The sequence below is a fragment of the Micropterus salmoides genome, unplaced genomic scaffold (assembly GCF_014851395.1).
Source record: "Micropterus salmoides isolate LMB-PRFRI ecotype aquatic unplaced genomic scaffold, ASM1485139v1 Ms_hic_scaffold_14, whole genome shotgun sequence".
Lineage (NCBI taxonomy): Eukaryota > Metazoa > Chordata > Actinopteri > Centrarchiformes > Centrarchidae > Micropterus > Micropterus salmoides.
Window position 1 is genome coordinate 19,514,943 of NW_024040485.1, and position 24,568 is coordinate 19,539,510.

The following is a 24,568-nucleotide window of genomic DNA, read 5'->3' on the forward strand; positions in this document are numbered from 1 at the left end:
GCGAATTGGTACTCCCATCATTTTGTGTCTCGTTTACAACCAAAAAATAGTGACACTGCGCGGTATTTAAGATACTCGCCGCGTAAATTCAGATTTCGTTGAACCCTGCGTCGTTTGGTTACTTCGTCTTTAGTTGAGATTGGACGCCGCTGATGTTTCAGCGTCCATGCCCTCCCGTAGGCTGTGTGCTGCGGAGTGATACTCGGTTGGAACCGACAATGTGGAGGCTGTTAAAATGTCTACTTGGAAAATGACATGGTTACAATTTCTCTAACAATAAGGAAACGGGGGGTAACACAAGAGTTATGGTTTGTGTTAGAGACGTGTTTTCAGCTTCGTGACGAAGACAACGACGAGACGAGGTGACGGAGGAGTGGTTCATATTGTCTTTCCTCATTTTCTCAAGCCCACAGTCCGGACCACGGGGGGAAGGATCCTATCCCCAACTTTGTTTTTCTCTCTACTCCAGCCGTTGATTTCTCCCTGTTGGATGCCACATAATTGAGTCCAGGTAAATATGTGGATAAATACACACTCATAACAAGCATATGCATGTCGAACAGAAGTTGTCTGTCGCGTTGTAACCTGAGTAATGATCAAGTTTTTAAGCCCATCGTTCAAGTTGTACCGAGAGGCACAGCCGGGAAAAGCGGGGTCTCGGATTTTCGTCCCTTCGGCCTCAGCGAGCTTGTCGTGTTACTACTAGAGTATTACTCGCTGATGTGCGGTGGAAAAGACTTCTTTGTTCACTTCAATGGGCTATAACGTTATAGCACATTAGCATAGTACCAGACAGAGTTAGCTCCCCCCGGGATTTTGCTGCCTGTAGCAGTAGTATGTAACGTTAGGTTTTCTAGAAACAAATGCATGGACGTTAGCTAGCAGCGAAACGTTATCATAGCCAGACGTTGTTGATTTGCTTTAGCTGAAACGTTAACATTCCTGGTTGTGGCTACAATGCTAATCTCTTCCACCTGTTATCAGGATTTTGGGGTTTCGCTAATGTCGCCTAACGTTAGGTCACTGTACTCATAAGTACAAACCACAAAATAGTGCAACGATAGCAAACCCCCTAGATAAAGTAACTGTGGGGTATTATTTTTTACTCCCCCTCCATCTTTACAAAAAACACCGCTGTTACAAGCAACAAGAATGCATAAAAGCCTTATTTTCTCCACCCTGCATCGTTTAGATACATTTTTAACGATTCCCTAAAGGCATTTTAACATTTATTCTCTTTTTGTCGGCTTTCGACCACTCAAGTGAAACTTTGGTGGCCCGAGTCTTTGTGTTCATTATTGTCCCATTCTCCTGCTCGACGTGAGGGCAGGCAACAGGTTTTTAGGTCCTTTTAAACACCCCGCAGGATTTGAACCTACAGATGAGCGATGAAAACATGGCCTGGTGATTACAGACTGTTTGTTTATTTAACGGCAGATATAAGATGTGTGGTTATTTATGCCTTAAAACTTTTCTCCAAATGGGCAGGCCGAAGGTGGGGGTGCTCAAGACGAGCGTATGCAACTTCCATTTGTTAGGAGGGGCTAAACACTTATCCCCCATTTTGACCTCGGCTCTATAAGAGACCGATATTACCAGATTAGGTCGTGTCAAAATATTTAGGCTTGTTCTTACATTTCTCATTAGTCGGTACTCTTCGTGTTGTTATTACCCGTTGTACCAGCATTTAGATAGCTTTTTCCCCGTTAGACTTGATCTAGCGGTTGCGTCTTTGCATGCCTTCAGATGCAGTTGTTTTGTGAGTTATCATTGTAGACAAATTGTTGACTTCTCCTACTGTCTTTGTCACGGTTTTACATGATTATAAACAAAGTAGTTATATCAGTCACAATATGTCCAGGAGTACCACTGGTAGCACTCCTTTTAATGCAAGTTGTATACATTTTAATGTGATGGATTAATGCTTTTCTTGTTGTCAGGAATAGCTCAAATAACTGAAACTAATTGACATTTCCTGTTTCTAGTGTATTATTTTGGACTAAAAGCGAATCTCCAGTCATGTCCTGAAAATGATACTGAGTTATTCAAGTGGAAGTAGTGAAATCATCTCAGTAACAGCTTACAAATGTAATGTTACAAATCTACAGACCCCACCAGTTGTTTGAACTACTTGCAGCAAAACAAACAATGCACAAAATAACAGAAACATGCTATAATCCAATCCAACTGAATAATCTTATAGACATTTTAATTTATAGTTTGTAGTGATGTTAACGTTAACATAGTGTCTTTATGTCAGTGTTTGTGGCAGATCTCTGCAAGTCTCACCAGTTGAGGAAATATTGCTGGGGCTCACAAACAGTTTTTTTACACAAAATGATTTATAGTGGCAAAGCAGAAGTCTAAAAAATAACGAAGACATAGAGGAACAGTGGCTATAAGTATACCCCCAACAACACTAACTGAACAACACTTAATTGTATATTTGGTTGATGGCATCACAGCCTCTGAATTTAATCAAAACCTCTGATTGCAAACAATTTAAAAATACATTTTCCCCAGCTGGTACTGGACTGCAGCGCTATTATATTGCAAATGTCTCAGTTGGTTTGTCCACCTAATGTAGAAATAATACATATTTATATGTTTTACACACATGGCCTGCATTTGCTTTGATACAGCATTCACACAGTACATTGCCTATTTGAGTGTCCAGCAAGCTGTGTTATTACTCTCTATGTTTTTCAAAGGGGCTGTTAGAGCAGGTTGGTTTTTGAGGTAGAGGAAGCTGCCTGAGTCCAGTGCCTGACTAACAACGAGTGCACTGTGGCCTGTGGCTGAACCATAGTCACCCATGTTAGATGTGGGCTTCCAGGGAAGCTCTTAGAACTGGTTGGTGTTTTCATTACCAGGTCAGTTACGAGGTAGGCATTAGGTATTCAGGTTTAACTGTATCATTGGTAGAAAGAGTACCTGAGTCAGAGTGATGTGTTATGAAAAGCTAACTGGGTGGTTTTGTAGGTTGGGTATGCCAGGGTTCCCACCAGGTTGTAATAGACTCATATTGAGCAAATTGAATGCTTTTGAGTCATCTGAATAATTATAATTATTAATTATAAAGCTGAGAGAAATCAGTATGTTGTCTGGAGTTGTGTTTATTGTAAGATTTCCTGCTGCATAAAGTGAGTTTTTTTTTCTCTCATCCTTTTTGCCATAATTCTATTTACCAGCTTTATTGTTGAGTTACGGGGACACACTAACAGCACCAGGCACAACTTTAAAATGGATGAGCCAACACCACGGGCACTTAGACTAGCTTAAACAAGTCTCTAGTTTAACTATATTATCTGTACCTCTTATTTTTAAGGGAAAAGGAAGACACTAATGTCTAGCTGCCCATTGCATTATATAACTGCGTTTCCTCTACCATAAACCAGCACAGCAGGACAAGTTTGAACTGGGTCCACTGGGTGTTTTGAGTGGACAGTTTGGGTAAGAATTTCAGTATGTTAGCTTTAATTTGAAAAAAAGTGGTTTAGATAACATGTTAAACTGGACTTTTTTTAAACCCGTATGATTGCTTGTGTGGTTGCCCCGTGTGTGCATAGCTGTTTCTTCAAGTGTTGTGTCCTTATATCTCAGCAGCTGGTGACTAAAATGTTATCATAACCGAAAGGAATGATGAATAAAATGTTGAAACTATTTGTAAATTTATTGGAAAATATTTAAATGCTGCAAAAACAGCAAAGTAATGTCATTTCCTAAACTTTTACTGGGCTGTTCCAGCTGAGTCAAATAAGAATACATTGAACTGCTTGGTTTATATGTCCACATTTTTACCACAAACCCATCTTACATTTACCTTTTGTTTTTGTGTAAAGCACCAATAGTCATACACACAGTGTTGTCACATTCTGGAAAAACATTGTGATACTTGCCTTTGCGAATATCTAGCTCTACTCCGAACTCTACCCTCTTACAAATGGGCGAAATATACTCATATTCTCCTTACCTCTGCTTGTAGTCGCTTGCTGAGACTGAAAGGGCCAAGTGAACAGCAGCAGAGAATGGCTGCAGTGGAAACCGACAAGGAGCTCAACGACTTGCTGGATTTTAGCGCGGTAAGATCCCTCCGAAGATTGCTCGAACTTGTCGAGTGTGCGTCCTATACAGTCCATTCTATGCTCACAGAGGGCCAAATTGCTTTCCTAATAAGTCCTGAACAATTGGTAGTACGTTGAAATTTCAATGAATATCAGGGCATCCATGAATGAGTCAACTTGTCAGGGTTTGAGGGATTGCAGCTACTTTTTTTTGAGACTGTTGTGTCTCTTTAATTTTAGCAGTCACACAGTCAAAAGCTGGAATGTGTGAAGTGATTCATGCCCTTTGTAGCAGTTGGCTAAATAGGTTAGGATACATCATAGTTTGAATTAACCACCTAATAAATCTTTACACAAGTGAAGAGGATACAGTTCAGCAAAGTCATAGATGTACTTGAACTGTCTTTTTTTCTTGTTTGTTTTTTACAGTTTCATTTCTCTCATTTCAGATGTTTGAGCCTCCAGTTTCAAATGGCAAGAACCGGCCAACTACTCTAGCCAGCAGTCAGTTTGGAGGTTCAGGTAAGACAAAAATGGTTTACTTTTCCTTTAATTAATTAATAATTTTTTTTCAATGCCACCCAAATAAATGCTCTATTCTTATATTTGTGATTATCTTGATCGAAAAAAGATTAAACATCAGTAATATGTAATTACAAAGAAAAGAAAACATTACCTTTCTTCCTCTTATCTAAAGCTAGTGTTGAAATGTCCTTACTGGTTTGTAATGCTCCCTAGCACATATCCTGACAGTACTGCTACTCTCCCACCCTCACTCATTCATGGTGTTTTGAATAGTAATAGAAAAGGAAATTGTTCCTGTTCTCCTATTCTTCTCATGAATTGTATATCAGATCACAGATTATTGGAAGGAACCTCAGGATAGATTGCCAGGTTATTTTATGTTATGTAGATCAAGCGTCATCTCCTCTACACTTCCTCATCCTCGACTTGCAGGTGTCCCTTCCCTCACCTTCTCAGCTGTTGCCATTCAATCACTTAAGGACAAAGGCGGTGGGTGGGGGTTGATGGGAACAAGCCCAATTAATCTGCTATGCTTACTCTGTGAAAAAGTGTATTCCCATGTCCTGCAATCTTGCACCCTACTTTCCCCCTTAACATAACTCATTTTCACCCACAGCTATTATTCAACCTCATCATCAACTTCACCAGCATAGCCCTTACAGTTAGTTTTAAGACACGCATGCAGCTTACTATAAACAAACAGCCTCTGACATACTCAAGATCAGACTGTTTCCTTTATTTTGTGTAGTTTCTGGGCCCCTTTGTAAGGCTGTCATACACACAAAGTGGTTAGATTTGTACTGTCCATCTCTCTTCGTAATGTAGCAGATCCACTCTCCCTGCCTGAACCTTTCTCTGTCACCTTCGTATCTCTAGAAGTGCTGTAGGTCTTTCGGCTGGCAATAGAAATGAAACAGGATATTGAAGCTAAGATGAAAGACAAGGCAGGCAGCGGCAGGGAGGGGTACAGGGGGCTCCATTTCTTCTATTCACTTGAGGGCCACTTACATGTTCTTTTGTCACAGTAAGGTGTGTGCTTACAAAAGAGACGCATTGATGATATCAGTCCAACGGCTGCTTATGGAATTGTGCTCCATCCTTAAAATTATACTCCACTATTGCATTTCAGACACAAAACACAAACATTGTAGTGTGTTGTTTGCTTCTTCATGAAGAACAGCTACTGTGGTCTGCATTATTTCGTGTTGTTTAGATAAGTTTTCACAGCAGGAAAAATAAAGTTTTACGAGGTCCATAGAAACATGTACAGTACCTCTGTAAGATCTTCTCTACCCCTCCTGTCTGTGCGATAGCTACGAAGCTGGAGCCAGGATGCGATTAGCTTAGCATCAAGACTGGACCCAGTCGGAAATGGCTAGCATGGCTCTTTCCACAGTTCAAAAATACACCTACCATCATCTCTACAGCTTACAAATTAACAAGTTCTGTTTATTTGTTTTGTCTGTATGCAAACAGAAATGTAAAAACAATTTGCGGTTTTAGGAGTAATTTCATGCCATAGCTATTGCTTGGTGAACAACTGTTACTTTCTGAAGTCTTGTCACAGTGAGGATGCCAGGTTTGGTTCCTGTACAGAAACCTATACTAAAACCTGTGCTCACTTACCGTATGTGGGAACCCAGAGGTCCTGTACTGAAGTGGTGGCCAGGTGGATAAACTTTGTTGGCCAAGAAACAGAATGAAACTTTCTATTTCTTGTCATTTTCACATTTCTGTATGTGTACTAAACTTCTCATCTTACTCTCAGCAAGAAAGCGTATTTCCCAAAACATTAAGCTGTTCCATCTAACATAACAACATGCATTTTAGCTTTAAATGCTTTGACAGGGGGCTAGGTCAGGCCAGTACTGCAGGGTATTCACACAGCATATGTTGCTAAAAGAATCATTTCAGAGTGAAAAATGCACCTCATTGTTCGATTCATGTCTGTCTGTAAGTTCTTATAAATTATGTATGATTATTTACGTATGATTAGTTTAAAAAAACCTGACTTGGTCAGACTGTATTCCTGCTTTTTGTGGAGCAGCTGCCACATGTTTTCCTTATAGAGTCAGTTAAAAGCCTTTTTTTCCCAGTATGGTTAAGCTTTGGGATATGTGGAGGTTTAACATGTGTGGCTATGGGGAACCTCCCATTTAGAGCCTTCAGTGAGCATAATATCTCTGATCTGGTCTTATGTGCCTGTTCAGTCAGTCAATTTCAGTAATGTTCAATTCTCTTTCACTTTTTGGTCTTCAGAAACCGAGAAAATGTATTTTTAAGCTTTGGTATGAGCTGAAATGCAGAAGAGGCGCTTCAAATTTGCATGACATGTTTAATTGTCCAAACAGATGTGTTAGTGAATTACAAAGTCTTAAGGTTATAGTTAAACTCACAAGTAGGTTTGCTGTTTAAAACAGCACACTGTGTTTTGTTTGAGAAGTCTCCGGTGACTCACGGGTTAAAACGGCAATGCCTGTGTTATTGTACATTGTTCAGTATTTCATTAACGGTGTTCACTCTCTTGAGATTTGATCTGACATCATGCTTTGTGTCTGTGTGACTCACTTTGCCAAGGGAAGGAAGAAGGTGTGTAGACAGAACGGCACACTCTGTTATAGGTGCCTGGGGCAGTGTTCCTATAAAAACCAAGACATGTCTGCAAGTTTGGTCAATGTATGTGCTGGCGTTTTGCTCATGAAGCCTATGACTCAGCCTGGCTGTCTGTTTTCAGTATCTCTTCCTGTGTAATTATAGACTAGCCATGCTTAAAGGGGCGTTGCATGCTGGGAGGAAAAGTGCATTGGGGTTCACCAGAGAATTTGTCTGATGTTACTCACCCCTTTCTTCATTTTTGTCTTCTCAATCCTGTTTGTCTGTCTGGGTTGTGCACTACTCATGGTTTTAGCACTTCTCATGGCTCTAATGGAAATTGTTCTGCAAAAATGACTCTGGATTCTGTGTCATTGTGTCATTGAAATTGCAATTTAATTTCTTACCTCTTTAGAATCTCATTTATACATGATAATGATTCTTGCTGCAACAGCAGTGTGATCTGATGTATTTGTTCAAGCACTACCCAGTTTCTTCTGAAAACACCACATTATGAACTGCAAAGGCCAAAGGGCCAGGGACAAAAACAACAATGGGTGCAAATAAGTGGAAAAAGTAAAGTAAAAGAACAAGCATTACACACTAAAAAAGCTTAAAAGGAAAAGCAGTAACTAAACAAAATGTGTCCAAATTAAGGAAATAGTGAGGAAGAAGAAAACAATAATCCTACTGTTTGGTCCTTTTGAGCAAGAAAATGTGAGTGTGTTCAAATGTGTTTCATGTTTTAAACACATGATAATTTCATATTGCTTTAATTATAGGTAGGCGCAAATGGGGTAAGTGTATTTTGGGTTATTTTGATTTAGTAAAGATATTGAAAAGGGTCACATCAAAACATAATGATGACTTATAAAAGTATTTACTTTGTGAGCAGAGTAAGGAGCCATATTTATCCAACCACTTGAAATGAAGAATCACACAAGCACTGCTCAAGAGACGACCAGATGAGCCTAGTCTTTCTGGACCACATTGATAAAATACACTAAATGACCGGAACTACGACATTTTCACATATGCCCTCGCATGAATACTTTGTAGGCAGATACCTGTTTCAATCTAGCTGATATGCAATCAACTGAAAGTGCCTCCTCTCTACCTATCACTGGACGCAGCTGAGCTGCAGCTAGGTTCATTTCTTTGGTGAAATAAAAAAATAAAAGTCATGGAAGCAACACAGTTGCTATGTTGGCAACGCTGAAGTGGTTTAAAACTGGAGCATTTTCATTTCAATAATGTGTGTCAGGCAGTCACAAGGTAGCATCACTGTGGTGGCATGTAATGCATAAGCTTGTATTTTAACATTGGAATGTATAGGATCAGATAGATAATGTTAATACACATATACTGTTTATTTGCATTTAATTCTACTGTTTTACTCCTATGATTGAAACCACATTAGATTTGTGTGTAGAGGGAACTGATTATTATTTTAGTACATTAATAGAAATACACAATGAGTGACCAGAAACATAAAACCCACTGTATAATATCATCGTTTTTAGTGTTTAACTTCATTAAGTAGAGTTGTCAGGATTCAATGAAGCAATTCTGAAAGCCATCTCAAATTTCTAATTAATTAAAGGGATTCCACTCGGTGTTGTTCATCTGCTTATCATCAGATCAGTTAATTAGAAGGAATATGTGGGTTAATTGGCGTTAATTTGAATTACTCTTTAATAATGCCTCTTAGTTCATCTTATTTTCACTCTCTCATGTCGTAAACATTTATTCCATAATTCCATTCCCTCAGGTGTGAATATTCACATTAATCCTCCCATTGTTTCCTGCACACGATCCATTGTTTCCAAATTAACCCTACACTGGAGTGCCTTGAAAAAGGTATTCTTATACAAGAGCGGTTCTGGAGTTAGTTTTCTGCAAAGTGCTATATACATCCTCCTATTTGTGGAATGAATTCCTTACGATCCTCAGTCCTGCCAGAGAGGGGAAAAATGCCACATGTTCATGTCTCGCTGATTAGATTAGAATTTTTGACTGTTCTGATATGCAAAATTAAAGCTTGTTCTACTTGTCTGTAAACAGACTATACTGTTTGTTTGACACTGTAAATACCTTATTTACATGTAGTATCAATAGCAGAGTGAGTAAAATAGACTCCTTGAATATATATTTAATGGTGAACTGTTTCACTGTCAAAAAACCTACTTGTAATCCACATCTGAGCACAAGTATAATGCATTCACAAACAACATTGAATTGGAGCCTTTTCTTGGCTGGAGCTTGGGTAATGATTACTTACAGCGGAAACGAACGGTTCATGCATTTTCTTTATCGTCTTTGATTGACGTGGAGAGTGACAGTCAGCCATAGAGAGGGGACAAGACATTGTCTCCTTCATCTCTTATTCTGCTGGTGTCGTGTGTATAGATCACAGTTGTCACAGCAATCTAGCAGCTCTCAGTGCTGTGGACCCATCATTCTGTTCTACTGCTGATCCTGTCATGATTCTAGCCCCCCCCACCCCCCCACCCTCCGCTTTTTAATTAGACAACAAAACAAAAATATGAATATTCATAGAGCTGAGCTTCATTAATATGCACAATTATGCAAATCAGTGCACAATTAAGCTTCAGCTTTCCCCCCAGAGATGCTGTGTTGCAGTACGAGAGGAGATTGAGAGAAAGGGGACAGGCAGGAATTTCTGCTTTGCCAATCTTTAAAATCGGTTCTTTCAGACACATTCACCTCTGTTAACACTGGAGTGCTGTGGCCAGGGATAACGCGTGTCAACTATGTAAGATTGAGACCTCGCGTCTGTGTCAAGGTGAAGGTGTAGGCCAACTGTGAGAGAATAGATGGGGGGATGAATGACTGTTGCCATGGAAAATGTAAAGGAGTAGAGTGGGAGAATGAAGAATGTCGAGGATGATTCTGGGAGCCTCATACTGGGTGTTAATTATTCAAACTTCCTACAGCTCATATCCACACTATGTGACAGCGCTGTCACTATGCTGTCTCTGTGTGAGCTGTGAAGTGAAGCTCCTCAATGGAGGTTACTTTGAGCAGCTTGAAAAACCTCTATCAAAGCAGGTCAACTTCATCAGTCTCTGAAGTTAGACTTTGCAAAGCCTAAGTTTAAATCCCTGTTAAGAACCTGTCTACCTTTAATGGTTAATAGGCCTAACCCAGTTCTTTGTCTTCCAGGTATGGATGAGAGGAGTGGTCCCAGTCCCTGGGGGCCAGCACAACAGAACAGTCCATCTTTCAACCAGGGAAGGGTATGGTTTATCCTCACTTACTACATTGAATCTGGCCTTGTAGATGTCATACTATTGAGCTTGAGTGAAACACAACAAAAGTTTGGGTGATTTATACCTCTTTTCACACATAAACACAGTGTATGGTATGGGATGATGAAGTTTTTAACCTGCATTATTTTAATACACTTCACTGTTAAGACCAGGCTGAGATCTTAGGATTTTACTAGAAAGTGATCTACAAACAACAGCATAAATATATTCACACTGAATGATAAAATAATGGCATGTCACACATTACACAATATTATGAAGATGGATATGAAGATATAATAGATAGTTTGTATTGTGAGTACACCTCAAAAAGCCTTAATGTTAACGTCCAGATTCTTACAAATGTCATACACTTTGCAGTTATTGGAGCAGAACCAAATTAAATCTACCAGCAATTTAGAAGGATTAAGATCTTATCTCTGAACCACTGAAATCACCAGATATTCTGAGCTCTGAACACTGGTACTGACAAAGCCAGGCCAGACCACTATTCTTCCAAGATATCTAGAACATGGTGGATATCATGGGTAATTTTGGAAGAGCAGACATTATGGATGGTTCAGACTGTCAGACTACCAGGATTTATCTTCTTAATTTGTGCACCTTATGAAAAGTCAACACAACAACTAATGCTGTGTAATCATATTCGATTATTCATAATCATATAAGTATTTTTACATCACGTAGAACAGAAAATATGTTGCTGTTATCTGATATTAGTGATTAATAAAATTATCCTATACTATAGTGGAGTGTTTCCTACAGGTTGAGAATTTATTTTTGTTAGCCAACAAAAACAAAATTTGGGATAAGGGAAGTCATTAGCACTGTGATGGAGATGTGAAATTTCATGTTATTAATTTGAGGAACGTTACATTCTCCTCATCACTCCACACAGATCTGATGTTTTCATCTCTTTAGAGGAGCAGAAGCTTGAGCGACCTTAAAGTCATATCATGTATGTCATGATTTATCCTCATTTTAACTTCGACACAAATCAATATTTTGATTAGACCAAATAAGAAATATTGGCGTATAAATGGTTTATCGATTTCTGTGGCAATCCAGTAGTGATACTATAGTAACCCTGTAGCTGCTACCATATTCACCCTTTTATCACAAAACAGAGCAGTGTTGGACCTGCGTACAAACTAGTCCTAGCAAAGGGTCTCTCTTCGTCGTTCATATGAACACACAACAGTTTATTTTCTTACATAGTTACTTTGGTGAGAAAGGGTTGTTAATTAGGGTTTATATCCCTAATGCCTCTGCTGTCTTTCCCTCAGGGTTATGGAGAAGAAGGCCTTTACAGTGAGCAAGAGGCGCCCATGTTTGGATCAGGGATTGTTGGTAAGAAGGTTTAAATTGAACTAAGCTGTTGAAGCATAGACACCACAACATTCACATAGTCTTTTTTTTTTAAATAAAGAGAATCAGGGACATTTGGGGCCAGTGTTTCTAATAATAGGACTTTATGACGGAAGAAACAATGAGTTGTTTGTTTGAGAGAAGCCGTACACAGATTAGTGTATCTCTTTAGGGCAAACCATGTTTATGCTTAGGTGGCAATGGAGGAAGGGAGCAGAGTAATCAGCGAGGTTGTGGAGGAGGGGTTTGTTAGTGTGTTGCAGTTTGTGTGTTCAAGGCGGGGGGGGGGGGGGGGGGTGTAAAGGGCACCCATGCACAAACAAGGCTCTCCCTTGGGACTACGGTAGCCTATAGCTCTCCCCTGTTTAACTGTCAGGGGAGGGGACAGAGGTTGGTCACAATTGCCCCTGAACCATTTATAATGGGCCAATTTGTTGTTGTTTTGCTGTCCGCAGCCATAAATACCACACATCATCATATGCACTCACAGATGGGAGGCACCCAAATGGAGAAAGGGGAATGGCCAGATTGTGATTTAATATTGACATAAAAGCCCAATCGTCACGATCATGACCTGATTTTATGTTCCTTTCTCCCAGCAGGGAAGGCTGAGCGAGGACCCTACTCGTCATTTGCAACACAGGTATATTAGTTCTGCTGCAGTATTGCCCCATCTCTCCTCATGCTGTTCTTGAAAAATTCTATCCCTCAGTCAGTTTTCTTTTCCTTTATTATTCTGAATTTACATTCATAATTCTTTCTTTTTACCTGTCCTTTTACGCTACATGAGTTTGTGCTTTCTTTTGTGCTGTCTTTAGCAGGGCTTTATGCCCAGTGAGATACCCATGCCCAGTCCCAATGCCCTCTCCCCATCTGGCCTGAAGACCAACTCCCAGTTTTACTCTTCTTATGAGGGAAACCCTCGCAGGAGACCCTCCCAGGACCCCATTGGTAAGATTGTAAAGGACTGTTTCAAGCACAGTGTTGAAATAAGATAAATCTGTCATCACATATTTTGTGTCAGAAAAAGTTATAGAGTTATATATAAGTATATCATCACTTCTCCTGCTGAGGTTTTAAGAAATTCTCACTTCTGCTTGGTTAAAGAAAGTGAAATCGCTGTGAGTTCTCAATAAGCAAAGTCATTGAATAACATCAGACTAGAATACCTTTTGATCAGGCATTAATGACTAGTTACAAGACAGATGGAAAGATTGGTTCAGCGGGACTTCAGAAGGAAGGGGGCTGCACAAATGAATCCCTTCATTGGTGGTTGTATAGTCACTTCTGCATTAAGTTAAGGTCTGTGTGTGGGTGTAAGCATGCTTTTGTGATTTCACTCTGTCTTCCTCCCCTCAGAATCACAGCCAAAAAAGATCAGGAAGGTGCCCCCTGGCTTGCCCTCTTCGGTGAGTGCATCCAGAAACGTTGCAGCCCTGAACTATATTTCAGTCCTCGCAGTCAGTCCATGTTTTCATGTTTTACGCCCCTTTTCACATTCCATTTGGCATCTCAAGCCTCTCCTTGGCTTGCAAAGCAGTAGAATGGCTGCAATACAGGACATCCAGCTCTTACAGCTGTGTATCTGCTGCACCGATGTAAAAAAGAAAGGGGGGGGGGCAGTCATTCACCCAGTCACTCATCTGCAGCATATATTTTATAGTGTGTTGTATTTGTAGGCCCTGTATTTCATGGCCACATTTCTTCCCCACTGCCAAGTATATGCGTTAGATCACTGAAGGGAATTCATACTGGGGTTTGATGATTCTTACTCCACCTCATTTTTTCCCTCCCACTCTCGCTCTCTGGGCACCCTATTTCCGCCTCTCCTCTGTTTCTTCATTCCCCTCCCCCCCTCCTCTTTAGCCCACACCCCCTCCCTCCGCTCCCCTCTCCTTCCCGCCGCCTCCCTCCCTTTTCTCTCTCTCCCTCCCCCATCCCTCTATCCCAGCTGCCAGTGGAGTTGGCTGCCATCCAGGATTCGGCAGATGGTTCAGTAATTAGGAGTGCATCTCTCCGTTCCCTCTTCTCCTCTCCCCTCTTTTTCCTCTCCTTTTTTTCACTGTTTAATCAAATTACAGAAGAAAACTTCAGTCTATTTGGATTTGAGTTTTTGGAGACACAGTTTGATACTTGCTTTTCGTCTAGAATAGTCTTGATTGAGAATAATATGGGGGTTTAGAACATTGGTTCCTTTATACGCATTACACCGTGCACCAAATCCAACTGCATGTCCCATTGTGCGGTCACATCTCACTGTGTTGAAGAGTGTGAGTTATGTTTTTCTGTAAACCCTTCTTAGTGTGTTTCTGTTTAACCTGATAATATGTAAAAGGCCTACAGATATTGGAGGCAGAGCCCAATAAAATTACTGACACTGCACATTGACTACATAATGCTCAGTACTCCAGTCTGTAGAAATGTTGCAACAGCCTGTGTTTTGAATTAAGTAGTAAAAACAGATAGTAAAATAGATTGTAGCCTAGGAAGGAACACGTACTTTTAAGGTATGTGTTTAATCAGGTCTTAAATACATATACCTTTTATTTTTTTGTTTTGTTTGAAAACTTTAGTCAAATGTAATTTTTGTAGAAAAGTTTATTTGTGGTCAACCTCCTAACTAAGCACATGAAAGGTACTGTATTGGAATGGTTCTTATTAGAGAAACACCTTATATGTTATGTCCTGTGTGTCATTTATGCAACAAGTTATTTATGTCTTATAGCTTGTTTGCAGTAATTTTGTGATTTGTGACAATGTTTACAAGCACTGAACTGAATTTTTTTTCTTTGTATCCTCTGTAGGTTTATGCGTCAGCCTCAGGAGAGGATTTTAACAGGGACAATGCCGGCTACCAAGCCTCCAAGGCAGGAAACGTCTACTCACCATTCTACGTGCAAGGTCAGTCGAAACAAAATTTGCCTTCAGAACCTCCCCTTGTTCGTTGTGTTGAGTGGAAAAGTTCAGTCTGACCGAGACACCTGTTAAATGTATCAGATCTCACATAGATAATAAGGAATATTCCTTTATATCCTTTATTTATGGTTGTTGAATTAGCTCCTCATAATATGCCTAAGGAAGTCTGGGTAAACCCTGTGGTAACTGGGTGCTGAATAGTGCATCACAGTTGAATGAAGTCGTCACAGTAATGTGACATGTCTCGTATGTGCTTGCTTCATTGTCTTCTGATCTCCTGTGGCTGGTTGTCCCTCGCCCTTCTTGCTGCCCCCTCCTCCGCTGGATGCTCCCTGACAGAAGGCCTCCACCCGCCCTCCGATCCATGGGGCTCCACCAGGTCGATGGTTCAGCCTGGTTACTCTGCCATGCTGGGCAACTCCCCCCATCTGAACCAGCATGGTCCCTTCACTGCCATCAACCCCCAAGACAGACTGGTGAGCTCTGCCTTCATACTTTGGACTTTTCTATGAAGGCTTTAAAGGGTCTTTGACACTTTTTGACTAATGCATCATTGAGGGCTTCTGTCTCGTTGTGCATTTGTATCACTGGGTGTCTTTGCTTTCAAGAAACGGCAGCCACTTCCCCTCTCTCCCCAAAACTACCCGCTGCATGGCAGTGATGTGAACGGGGCTCATCCCACTGGCTTCCACTCTGGATCCAGCAGCTTCGGAGTCCCCAGCCACACCCCCCCTATCACTGGCACTGACACCATTATGGGTAAACCCTTTAATTTGTTTAGTGAAAAGCGCTCTTTTATTTTTTTCATGCAGTATTGTCACATAGCAGAATTGTTAATAAGCATAGGATTAAATGGAAATGCTTTTATTTCTTCCCCAAAAGCCAATCGAGTTGTAGTACCTGGAAGTTCAGGGGATGAGATTGGAAAAGCTCTGGCATCTGTAAGTAGTATCCTTTCACACAACAGTTTAGCGTAATAGCATAATAAATGTAAAGGAATACGTTGCATTTTGTTTAATTAAAAACAAAAACTTGTGTGTCCAGATCTATCCTTCAGACCCAAACAGTAACACCTTCCCTCCGTCCCCGTCTACTCCGTCTGGATCTCCCCAGGCTGTATCAGGTGAGGGAATAGTCATTTTTTCTCTGAGGCTTCAATGTCAACTGGCTGTTTTGTTTGTTCAACACAGAGTCTTTCCTGTTGGGTGTAAGGGGATGATAAAATGTATTGTTTTCATTTTGACTAAGCCTGAATGGTTCTTAGTGACAGAGTAGCTCCATCTATTGGGTTAAAAGTGAAAGTAAAACATTGTTAATATTAGTGTTATTATTATTGTTATTAAGTAAGTATTATTATTATGGATTAATATTGTCACTGGAACAATATACTTAAAATAAATGAAATGGAAGACTGGCATGTGTTTATCTTTACATCCTTTGGACTGGATACTCACAATTACAGATTTAAGTTAAATAACAATGACTGTACATATTTTAAGTGTAACTTGTGGTACACCACAGCTTAACCTTCACTTGATCTTACACCATCCAAATATAACTTATGAGAGAGGAAGGGAAAATACAGTAAAAATAAAAAAGAGGGTGGGGTCACTTCCCCATTTGTCTCTGCACAGAGGGAGCTCATTACAATCACATACTTAATACACAAAATACTACTTGTGGCGCAAAGTGAGAAAAGAGAAAAGGGAGGAGGGATAATTGTGAACCCAATAAAAGAAATTAGATATGGAAATACCTTACTTTGACCAAAGTATGAATAAAATCCACAATTATATGAAGACGACACAAGTATATTTCATATCTACTGTATCTACGTGTTTCACTTTGTTTCATATCCCCTATCACGTTAGTTTCGCATGTTAAAAATGTCCATTCAAAATACATGTAGTGTTTCATGTTCCTAATTTTCGACACATAACAATGTGAGGATCATTTTTAGAAGCAATAAAGTCTTTGTGTTTAAGAACAGATATTTCTCCTGCATGTGCTTGGCTTAAAACAGCAAAACCCTGGTGTACATTTTATGGTGTCTTTGATTGAGCATGTATCATATAGCATTTGACCAAAGTGACTCACAAAATAAGACAGTATGGCGGGGTGTAGGGAGACCATCATTCATCATCACCTGCAAGGCCCAAGCTTGCAGTTGCATCAGTCATCTTCTCTGTGGTGTTTGTGACATGAAAAGCTACTTTCCAGGAGTGCTTCTTATTGACTAACCAACAAACGTCTACTGCTGAGTGTGTGTCATTACCTATGCGTTAATATTTTGTACCAGCTTAGAGCATAAGCCCAGTCTATACAGTAAACAAAGGCAAATGCACCTAGCAACACCCTGTGGTCTTTTTTTCTAGGCTCTGCATCCCATTGGACTCGCTCCTCTGGCCAGGCCACACCGTCACCCAACTTTGACGGCGGAATTCAATCCATGGTGAGTCAAACATGTCTGTTTTATGCAAGATGTATATTACAGAGATATATACAGGCTGCTACAGTCATTCATACATCACCTTCTACTGTCTCATTGTCCATTGTTCTTCATCATCTGTACCAGAGTAAAATGGAGGACCGTCTGGATGAAGCCATCAATGTTCTCCAGCGTCACGCCAGCGGACAAGGAGGGCCAGGCCTGGCTGAAATGCACAGTCTGCTCTCGTCTGGCTTAGGGTTGCCTCCAGCCTTCACCAGTGCAGCACTTGGACTGGCTAGCCGCCTGCCTGGACTGGTGAGATTTATTAATAGCAGCACAGAAAAGCTATCCACAAATGACTGAATGAAGTTTGGTATTTTAAATTAAAGAAAAAAGTAAACTGTGAAAGCCATTTTTTTTCGTTTTGTTGCTCTTATGCAACAATTACAGAATTGTAACACTCATCATGTTCAATTGCTGTCTTGAAGATGTCCGGTCACCATGAGGATTCTGGCCTGCCCTCTAGTGGAGGACTTTTGCATGGTCACCATGGCCCCACATCTGGCCAGCCAGGCCCACAGCATGAAGGTTTTACCGGTGAGACTTTCTGTTGCTTTGTACTATTTATTTTTCATGTCAGAAAGGGTAGTAATACCATCATTGGACTGTTAAGTAATATATTTTGGTTCTTTATGTGTCTTATTCCGTGTCTTTGTTTCTGAACTCCTTGTGCAGGCCTCGCCAGCAGCCTAAGTCGCTCCAGCGGCAGCGATATCAAACGAGAGGACAAGGAGGATGATGAGAACTGCTCCATTACCGACAAGTCAGAGGATGAGAAAAAAGACATGAAGGCCCGCCTTCGAACAAGGTGTCTAAAAGTTTTTTTTTGGTTTTGTTTTTTTTACATAATAATTATACTCAACTATCGTGCATGAGATTTTATGGAATATAATCCTGCAGTGGTTTAAGTATAATATGTGTCAGGAAGTAATTCTTTATAGTAATTTATTTATTATTTAATTCAACAATAGACTTATGGGCACTTGTCTATTAAGATCAAAACAGGAAGAAATACATTTTAGATATCAATGCTCAGTGGCATGGTAAGAGAAATTGACCAGAGCCTTTACTGGGTTGTTAAAATTTGATTAGCTGTTAAACTGGATACTTCACTTGTCCCGTTTTGAGTCCATAAATCTGAATCCACATCCAGGCTGAATAACAAGACCAACTCCTTTTCTAAACATCCTTACAAACGTACCACGTCTGTATCAAATATGAAGTTGAATTTCATAGGAAAGATCATTTACCCATGTATTATTTTGTAGTAGGCTTTTAGTCTGAACAACCAAAGATGATTTGGTTTGTGGAGCTCTGCCTCTTGTCTTGGTAGGCCCCTGAAAAGTCTTACATCCTGATACTCAGATGTGGTGGAAACAGGAGAGACTTTTAGTTCCTGACATTAGGTCTTGGGGCTCCATTATTCCTCAGAGTAACTCTAATGTGACACACCTTAGTAGCAGTGTCTGTAATTGCCATAAAGTTACTCAAACCTTTCCATGTGGTGTTGACATTATGAGGAAAATGTATTGCACACCATAATTGGGAAGTTATGTTCAGTGAACTGTACCCATACTGTTGTTTCCTTCCCTCCTCATCTGTCATTGGCTCTTCGCTAGTCTGGATGATGAGGAAGACGATGAAGATCTGCCAGTGGAGATTAAGGCTGAGCGGGAGAAAGTGCGGAGGATGGCAAACAACACCCGCGAACGGCTACGTGTGCGGGACATCAATGAGGCTTTTAAGGAGCTGGGCCGCATGTGTCAGCTCCACATGAGCAATGAGAAACCGCAGACCAAATTGATCGTACTGCAACAGGCTGTTAACGTTATACTCAACCTGGAGCAGCAAGTTCGAGGTCAGTGGGTGTCCAGGGAGGAAGGAAGAGGAGGGGAAGGGCCTTTTGACAAAATAAAACTCCCACATGGCTTCATTTCCCAGCTCCTGACATGTCCTTCTAGCCATTTAAACTCTTTTTAAAAATTACTCGTGGTACTTCATTTTACTCCATTAACAGCGCTAAACAAAATATGCTAGTGACACTAGTGAGTTAAAGTATTATTCTTTTTGCCGTCCATCCTAAAAGTGATCAGCAAAGTGAGGACATGGGATAAGGAAAAAGAAGCTGTGTGACTGTTTTTAAGACATGCCCATTCTCCCGTTCATCTTCTAAGGTTTTCGTCCTCTGGTAACACATACAGGACTGCTGTTTGTTCTGATGCAGTATGTGTTGCCTTGTCTTACAGTTGGCTGTCTGTTTCCACTGTGAAAGCGCTTACATGCCTCTCTGCCTCACCCTTTGACTGGATTAACACACCTTTTTGTGTACTCACTTGCTTTTTCCGCTGTTGCCTCATTATGCTTTTTGCAAACTATGAAGTCATTTTAGTTTCAAATAAATTATTTCAGCGTTATGATGCCTTCTGCTCATAGTATACTTGTCTGTTCTCGTGCAACCCAGGTTAGCATGGAAGCAGGGCTGTCTGTTGTCGTGTGTGTTAATCTGTCCTCAGCTTTGTTGCAGTGTCTCTGTGCTGCATGTCCCAGCCTTTCAAGCATTAACCCTGCCACCCTGTTTTCGAGACAAACCTTTTCTCTTTCTCCATTCACTCCCCAGCCCTCTGTCATTTTCTTTTTACAGATGGCAACAGTGACCTCCCTTTTCCTCACATTCAGATAAATACATCTCCTTCTGCTGATGTATTTAACACGATGCCCTCAGTCTCTCCTCTTAGCTTTTTCTCTGTGGCTCTTTCTATGTTGGCAAAGGGTGTTGCTTCCTCTCTCTCTCCCTTTATCTCTTCCTCCTCATTACTTTTCTCATTCTGCTGGACAGTCACCATATCCCCTACAACTTCCATCCTGGACCCCAATGACCAAAAAAAAAAAATCTTTGGTTGGTTATACTTCAGGGCAGATTTATTAGACCTGGTCACACAGGTCAGCTGTTGTATCTTGATCTCCAATATATTTGTTCTCGACTTGATATAATTTATTGCCGCGCTCGTTTAACACACAACACTTAAAGTTGTGAAAATCTATTCATTTTACAAAGATTTAGATCTAAGAAAAAACAAGCTTTCAATTTCCACCCGTCCGCTCACTCTCCTGCAACACAGCCCCACTCCACTGGGATCTTCTTCAGCAGTTCCACTGGTCTTGTCTTGGGCCAAGAGCTTGATTTTATGTAGACGTACATAAAAGATTTTCACAGTAACAGAACAAGTGAAAAACACAAAGTTAAAGGCAGTGCTATAGGTTTAAACCAGTATATGGTAACTGCAGCTTTAGTGAGAACATCTAGCCTAGGTTCAGCGAGGGTTGTGATTTGGGTTTGTTAACCAGCCCCTCCAACCCCCCACCCCCCCTCCCACTTCTCCGCCTGGCTGCAGCGTTGTCTCGGTGACTGATGAGAACCTGACTGCCGAGGAGAAGGAGCAGAGGGAGCGTGAGCGCCGCCACGCTAACAACGCTAGGGAGAGGGTGCGTGTGCGCGACATTAACGAAGCCTTCAGAGAGCTGGGCAGGATGTGTCAGGTCCACCTTCAGAGCGACAAGGCCCAGACCAAGCTTATCATCCTGCAACAGGCTGTCCAGGTCATACTGGGCCTGGAGAAGCAGGTGCGAGGTAGGTCAGCCAATACAGGAAGGTCTGATCCACATAGACAACCAACCATCTCTTATCATAGCTGGCCAAAAGTTGCCAGTCATTTACCTGTAGGAAAATCTCCTCTTTAATTTAGTTCTCCCTTACTGTGTGGCATCTACTTTGGCTTTCTCTTTGCTATTTGCCCGTATAACTTTGAAAAAATGGAGAAGAAGGGGAGAACATTTGAGGAAGTAGATCCCTGCTTTTCTGCCAAACGCCTGCAGTTCCCATCCTACTTTTCATTTTCCTGCTTTCCTTGCTTTTCCTCTTTTCTGTTTTCCCCGTCTATAAATGTGTTCAAATCTTTAATCTTTTAAGATTTCTGAGGGCAAAGCACAGCTTCCTTCCTTCCTTCCTGTTTTTTTAAATCTATGTATGTGTCCTTTTTTCAAAGAGCGTAATTTGAACCCAAAGGCTGCCTGCCTCAAGAGGAGAGAGGAGGAAAAAGTTTCAGGCGTGGACCCCCAGATGCAGCTTGGCGGGGGTCACTCTAGTCTAGGAGCAGATGGACATATGTAATTCTCAGGTCAGTCTACAGAAGCTGTGCATGGGGGGTTTGTGTTGCCTGCAAGATAATATGCAAACAATACTTGATTTCGTTGCTTGTTTTTAAGCTTGTTTTGTGGAAACAATATTCATTCATTTTTCTCCTTTCTCTTCCAGTTCCTGTTGATTGTACAGCCCTTAGAACACGTGGCCTTAATCTATCAGTGTCATGCATCTCAGTGTGTGTTAATCAACTTTTGGAAAGCACACACGCACACACACCTCATTACTGACAAGGCAGGTGGCCACATTCCTGACGATGAATACAAAAGTAACAAGCACACTCTTACAGAGAGGAAAATTTTATTAATCTTTACATGACAATACTTTGAACTGAGGACGCTGGTTTGGAGACAGTGGAAATTGGACATAAGGACGTTCTTATGATCATGTTTTTGTAAGACATTTTGAAAAATTGCTTTACACGTTGGGAGCAAACCTTGTTTGGATCAAATAAAACTTTTGGATCAATTGCTCGTGTTAGCAGAGTTAGGATTTGTACTGTTGGATAATTATTGGCATTCCCATCTGAAAAGGATGTCTTACATTCTTCACAAGCAAAGAGGGACAGCCGGGTTTATATCTTAAAATTGAACAAAACCTGTTTAAGGTTTACGTGCCTGAAGAAGGCCTAATGCATAGTGTTTGGTTAAGATAAAAGTAGCCATCTTTATTATCCTTTCATGTGATGGCTGAATTACAGAGGTAGATTTGGAGACTTTGGAGCAACTAACTGGGACACCAGAGAGCTGACTTCTCATTTTTGATATGTTGGTAACTCTGGCCGTATTTTTAAAATTGTCTTGCTTTGGCTCTAAAGGTGCCACAGCCACTGACTCACACATGGTGGGTTGTGTTTTCTTTATTTTTTACTGTGTATCCCTGAGTCTTATCTGTTTAATGTCCTGTACATCTGTTATTGTCACGGCCGTGCAAGTGGAGTGGAGAGAGTTCCGGAGAGAGACCCACCACCGACACAAAAGCGAGCAAAGACTCGATACAAATCCAGGATGATGTCGAATCAGATGTGCACAGGCACATCCCGTCCCTTCCTGTGTGAGGCTGGCGTTGGACTCAAGCACACATGTGTCACCCTCACTGCTCACATCCTTCGCCATCATCATGAAGTGAGTCAGTTTGAACCCTCTGAATCAAGTGCAGCCAGTGTCACATCAGCCTGCCTCTGTCAAATCATACCTAGACACTGTTGCAGCATGGTGAACTTGCTTAAAGTAAGTCAGTTTGTATTGTGCTAGAAGACAGAAACAATTGAGTATTTGAAAGGGATCATGAGTGTTACTGCTACCTTTTGTGGAGAATTTACTCAATCGCCATTGACTGACTTGTTGTGGTTGTTGCTCTGTGTCGAGCGTCTGGTGTTTTTTTTGTTTTTTTTCCTTTTTGAACAATTGCAAAGCCTGTTGTAAGGATCTTCCTTTTGTAGAATTGATTTGTCATTGTTTATTTTTTACTTTGTAAGATAGTTGTATGAGTTTTGTTTTTATTGTTTGGAATGCTCTTTCTTTTTTTGTTTACATTGTTTAAATGTAAGGCGACTCAATTTAGATTCCAGGAACAAAGTGAGGTGTTTTCTTTTGTGCCAGGTGCTTAGAAATGTTAGAAATGACAAAATGATCTGGCTGTAACATCACATGTTGTGATATTGCTCTTTTGTTTTAATTGCTATGTTTCAACACAAACCTGAAAAAAAAAAAAAATGAAATTAAACACAATATTTTTCTTCAGCACACCCCCCTCCTGTCGCAGATGTCCAGCTCAGTGATGAGCTAGTTGATTAGATTGAGGAAGAAGCAGTAGGGGCGGTCTGCACAATCTACAATATAATTCACTGTCTAACTATAAAATGAAGCATAAAACGAATCAAAAAGGGTGGCCTTAGTCATTTTCCTGACTTTGGGAGTTTTGATAATGGTTACTCACCAGTGCCTGAATACATCTCTGCTACATGGTGGATGATGTTGCATTTGAAGATACATATATACTTCAATTACATCTGGCAGTGTCTAAGAACATCTATATGAAGAATTACTCGCTGACACTGGCTGCTTTAGTGTGTGTGTGTCATTAAATGTAAGATGACTAATAACCTGATCTACAACTTTGATGCTGAAAACTGTACTTAAAATATATTTCTCATCTTTTATGAACTGATTTTGTATAATTTTCTCCTTGACTGGCATGTTCATTGATATGTATGTACAGCTGTATGATATGTCCTCATCAGCTTTATCATTGTAAGCTGATACTGATATGTAACAGTATTTGGTTTACCTCTACCTGTCATTTTATCACAAACCTTGCCCTATGGACTAGCCCCAAACGTTGTTTTCTTTGTCAGTTATTCTAGCCTTTCTGCAGAAAAAAAAACGTGGTCGTGATATGAAAAATCGCCACTGAAGATATTGTCTGCAAGTATCCAAGTATCAAAACATGCACCTGATATTCTTTATTAACAGACCCTTTCTGTCCTCCACAACAGGTGACCTGCTACAGATCTCTCTGTCTTCACTCATGTTTGGGGACAACATTTATGTAGGCTATGTCCTCAAAGTGCCTCCAGTTTCCTATTTTTTATATATAAAGTAGATATTGAGAACTGTTGTGTATATAACAGTAATGTAGCAATAAATGTGCCATTTTTAATAACAAAACCCACGTTAGTCCAATGTCTTTTTTTAAACCATAAATCAAAATTGCATTGCCAACTGGGACAGACAAAGTACGTAATGATAATTTCATAGGCTGAAGCAGAAATAGCATTATTAGTCTGCTACGTGGCAGAAATGAGCTCCACCTTCACCTCCCACTGTCCCGCCGTAAAGTACACTGCACACACAAGAACTACAGAGGAATTCACGTTTCACTGTATTTTGTGCAGATCCTTAGAAGAAAAAATAATTACTTCCGTGCTGGAATATTACTTGGTTTCAATTTTGCTGTGTGTAAATTGTGATCATTTGAATAAACATGCATAGGTCTTTATTTAGGAATAAACATCCGGCGCAATCTAAACTGAATGGATACAGATATAAGAAATAAGTTTTGACACAGGGACACATCTCGGAGACAAGGCCTTCTGAAATGATAATAAGTTGCTATTCGG

General features: G+C 40.5%; 1 protein-coding gene across 5 annotated transcripts; it reads left to right on the top strand.

Moving 5' to 3' along the window:
• The first annotated feature begins 33 nt into the window (after nucleotides 1-33).
• On the top strand, nucleotides 34-24,116 carry tcf3a (transcription factor 3a). Of its 5 annotated transcripts, none has more exons than XM_038719316.1 (20): nucleotides 34-511; nucleotides 3,986-4,082; nucleotides 4,514-4,586; nucleotides 10,368-10,441; nucleotides 11,761-11,824; nucleotides 12,442-12,485; nucleotides 12,661-12,793; nucleotides 13,202-13,251; nucleotides 14,647-14,743; nucleotides 15,098-15,234; nucleotides 15,367-15,517; nucleotides 15,641-15,699; nucleotides 15,803-15,881; nucleotides 17,134-17,210; nucleotides 17,334-17,504; nucleotides 17,678-17,786; nucleotides 17,925-18,057; nucleotides 20,642-20,877; nucleotides 21,293-21,424; nucleotides 21,562-24,116. In XM_038719316.1, exons 2-19 carry the CDS (start codon nucleotides 4,029-4,031, stop codon nucleotides 21,415-21,417), a joined length of 1,866 nt encoding a protein of 621 aa, XP_038575244.1. In that variant the 5' UTR covers nucleotides 34-511; nucleotides 3,986-4,028; the 3' UTR covers nucleotides 21,418-21,424; nucleotides 21,562-24,116. The 5 variants fall into 5 exon arrangements, with proteins under 5 accessions (XP_038575244.1, XP_038575247.1, XP_038575245.1 ...); XM_038719319.1 differs by lacking the exon at nucleotides 20,642-20,877 and adding an exon at nucleotides 18,869-19,107 and having other exon boundaries at nucleotides 37-511; nucleotides 12,445-12,485; nucleotides 12,664-12,793; XM_038719317.1 differs by lacking the exon at nucleotides 20,642-20,877 and adding an exon at nucleotides 18,869-19,107 and having other exon boundaries at nucleotides 38-511; nucleotides 12,664-12,793.
• The last annotated feature ends 452 nt before the right edge of the window (nucleotides 24,117-24,568 follow it).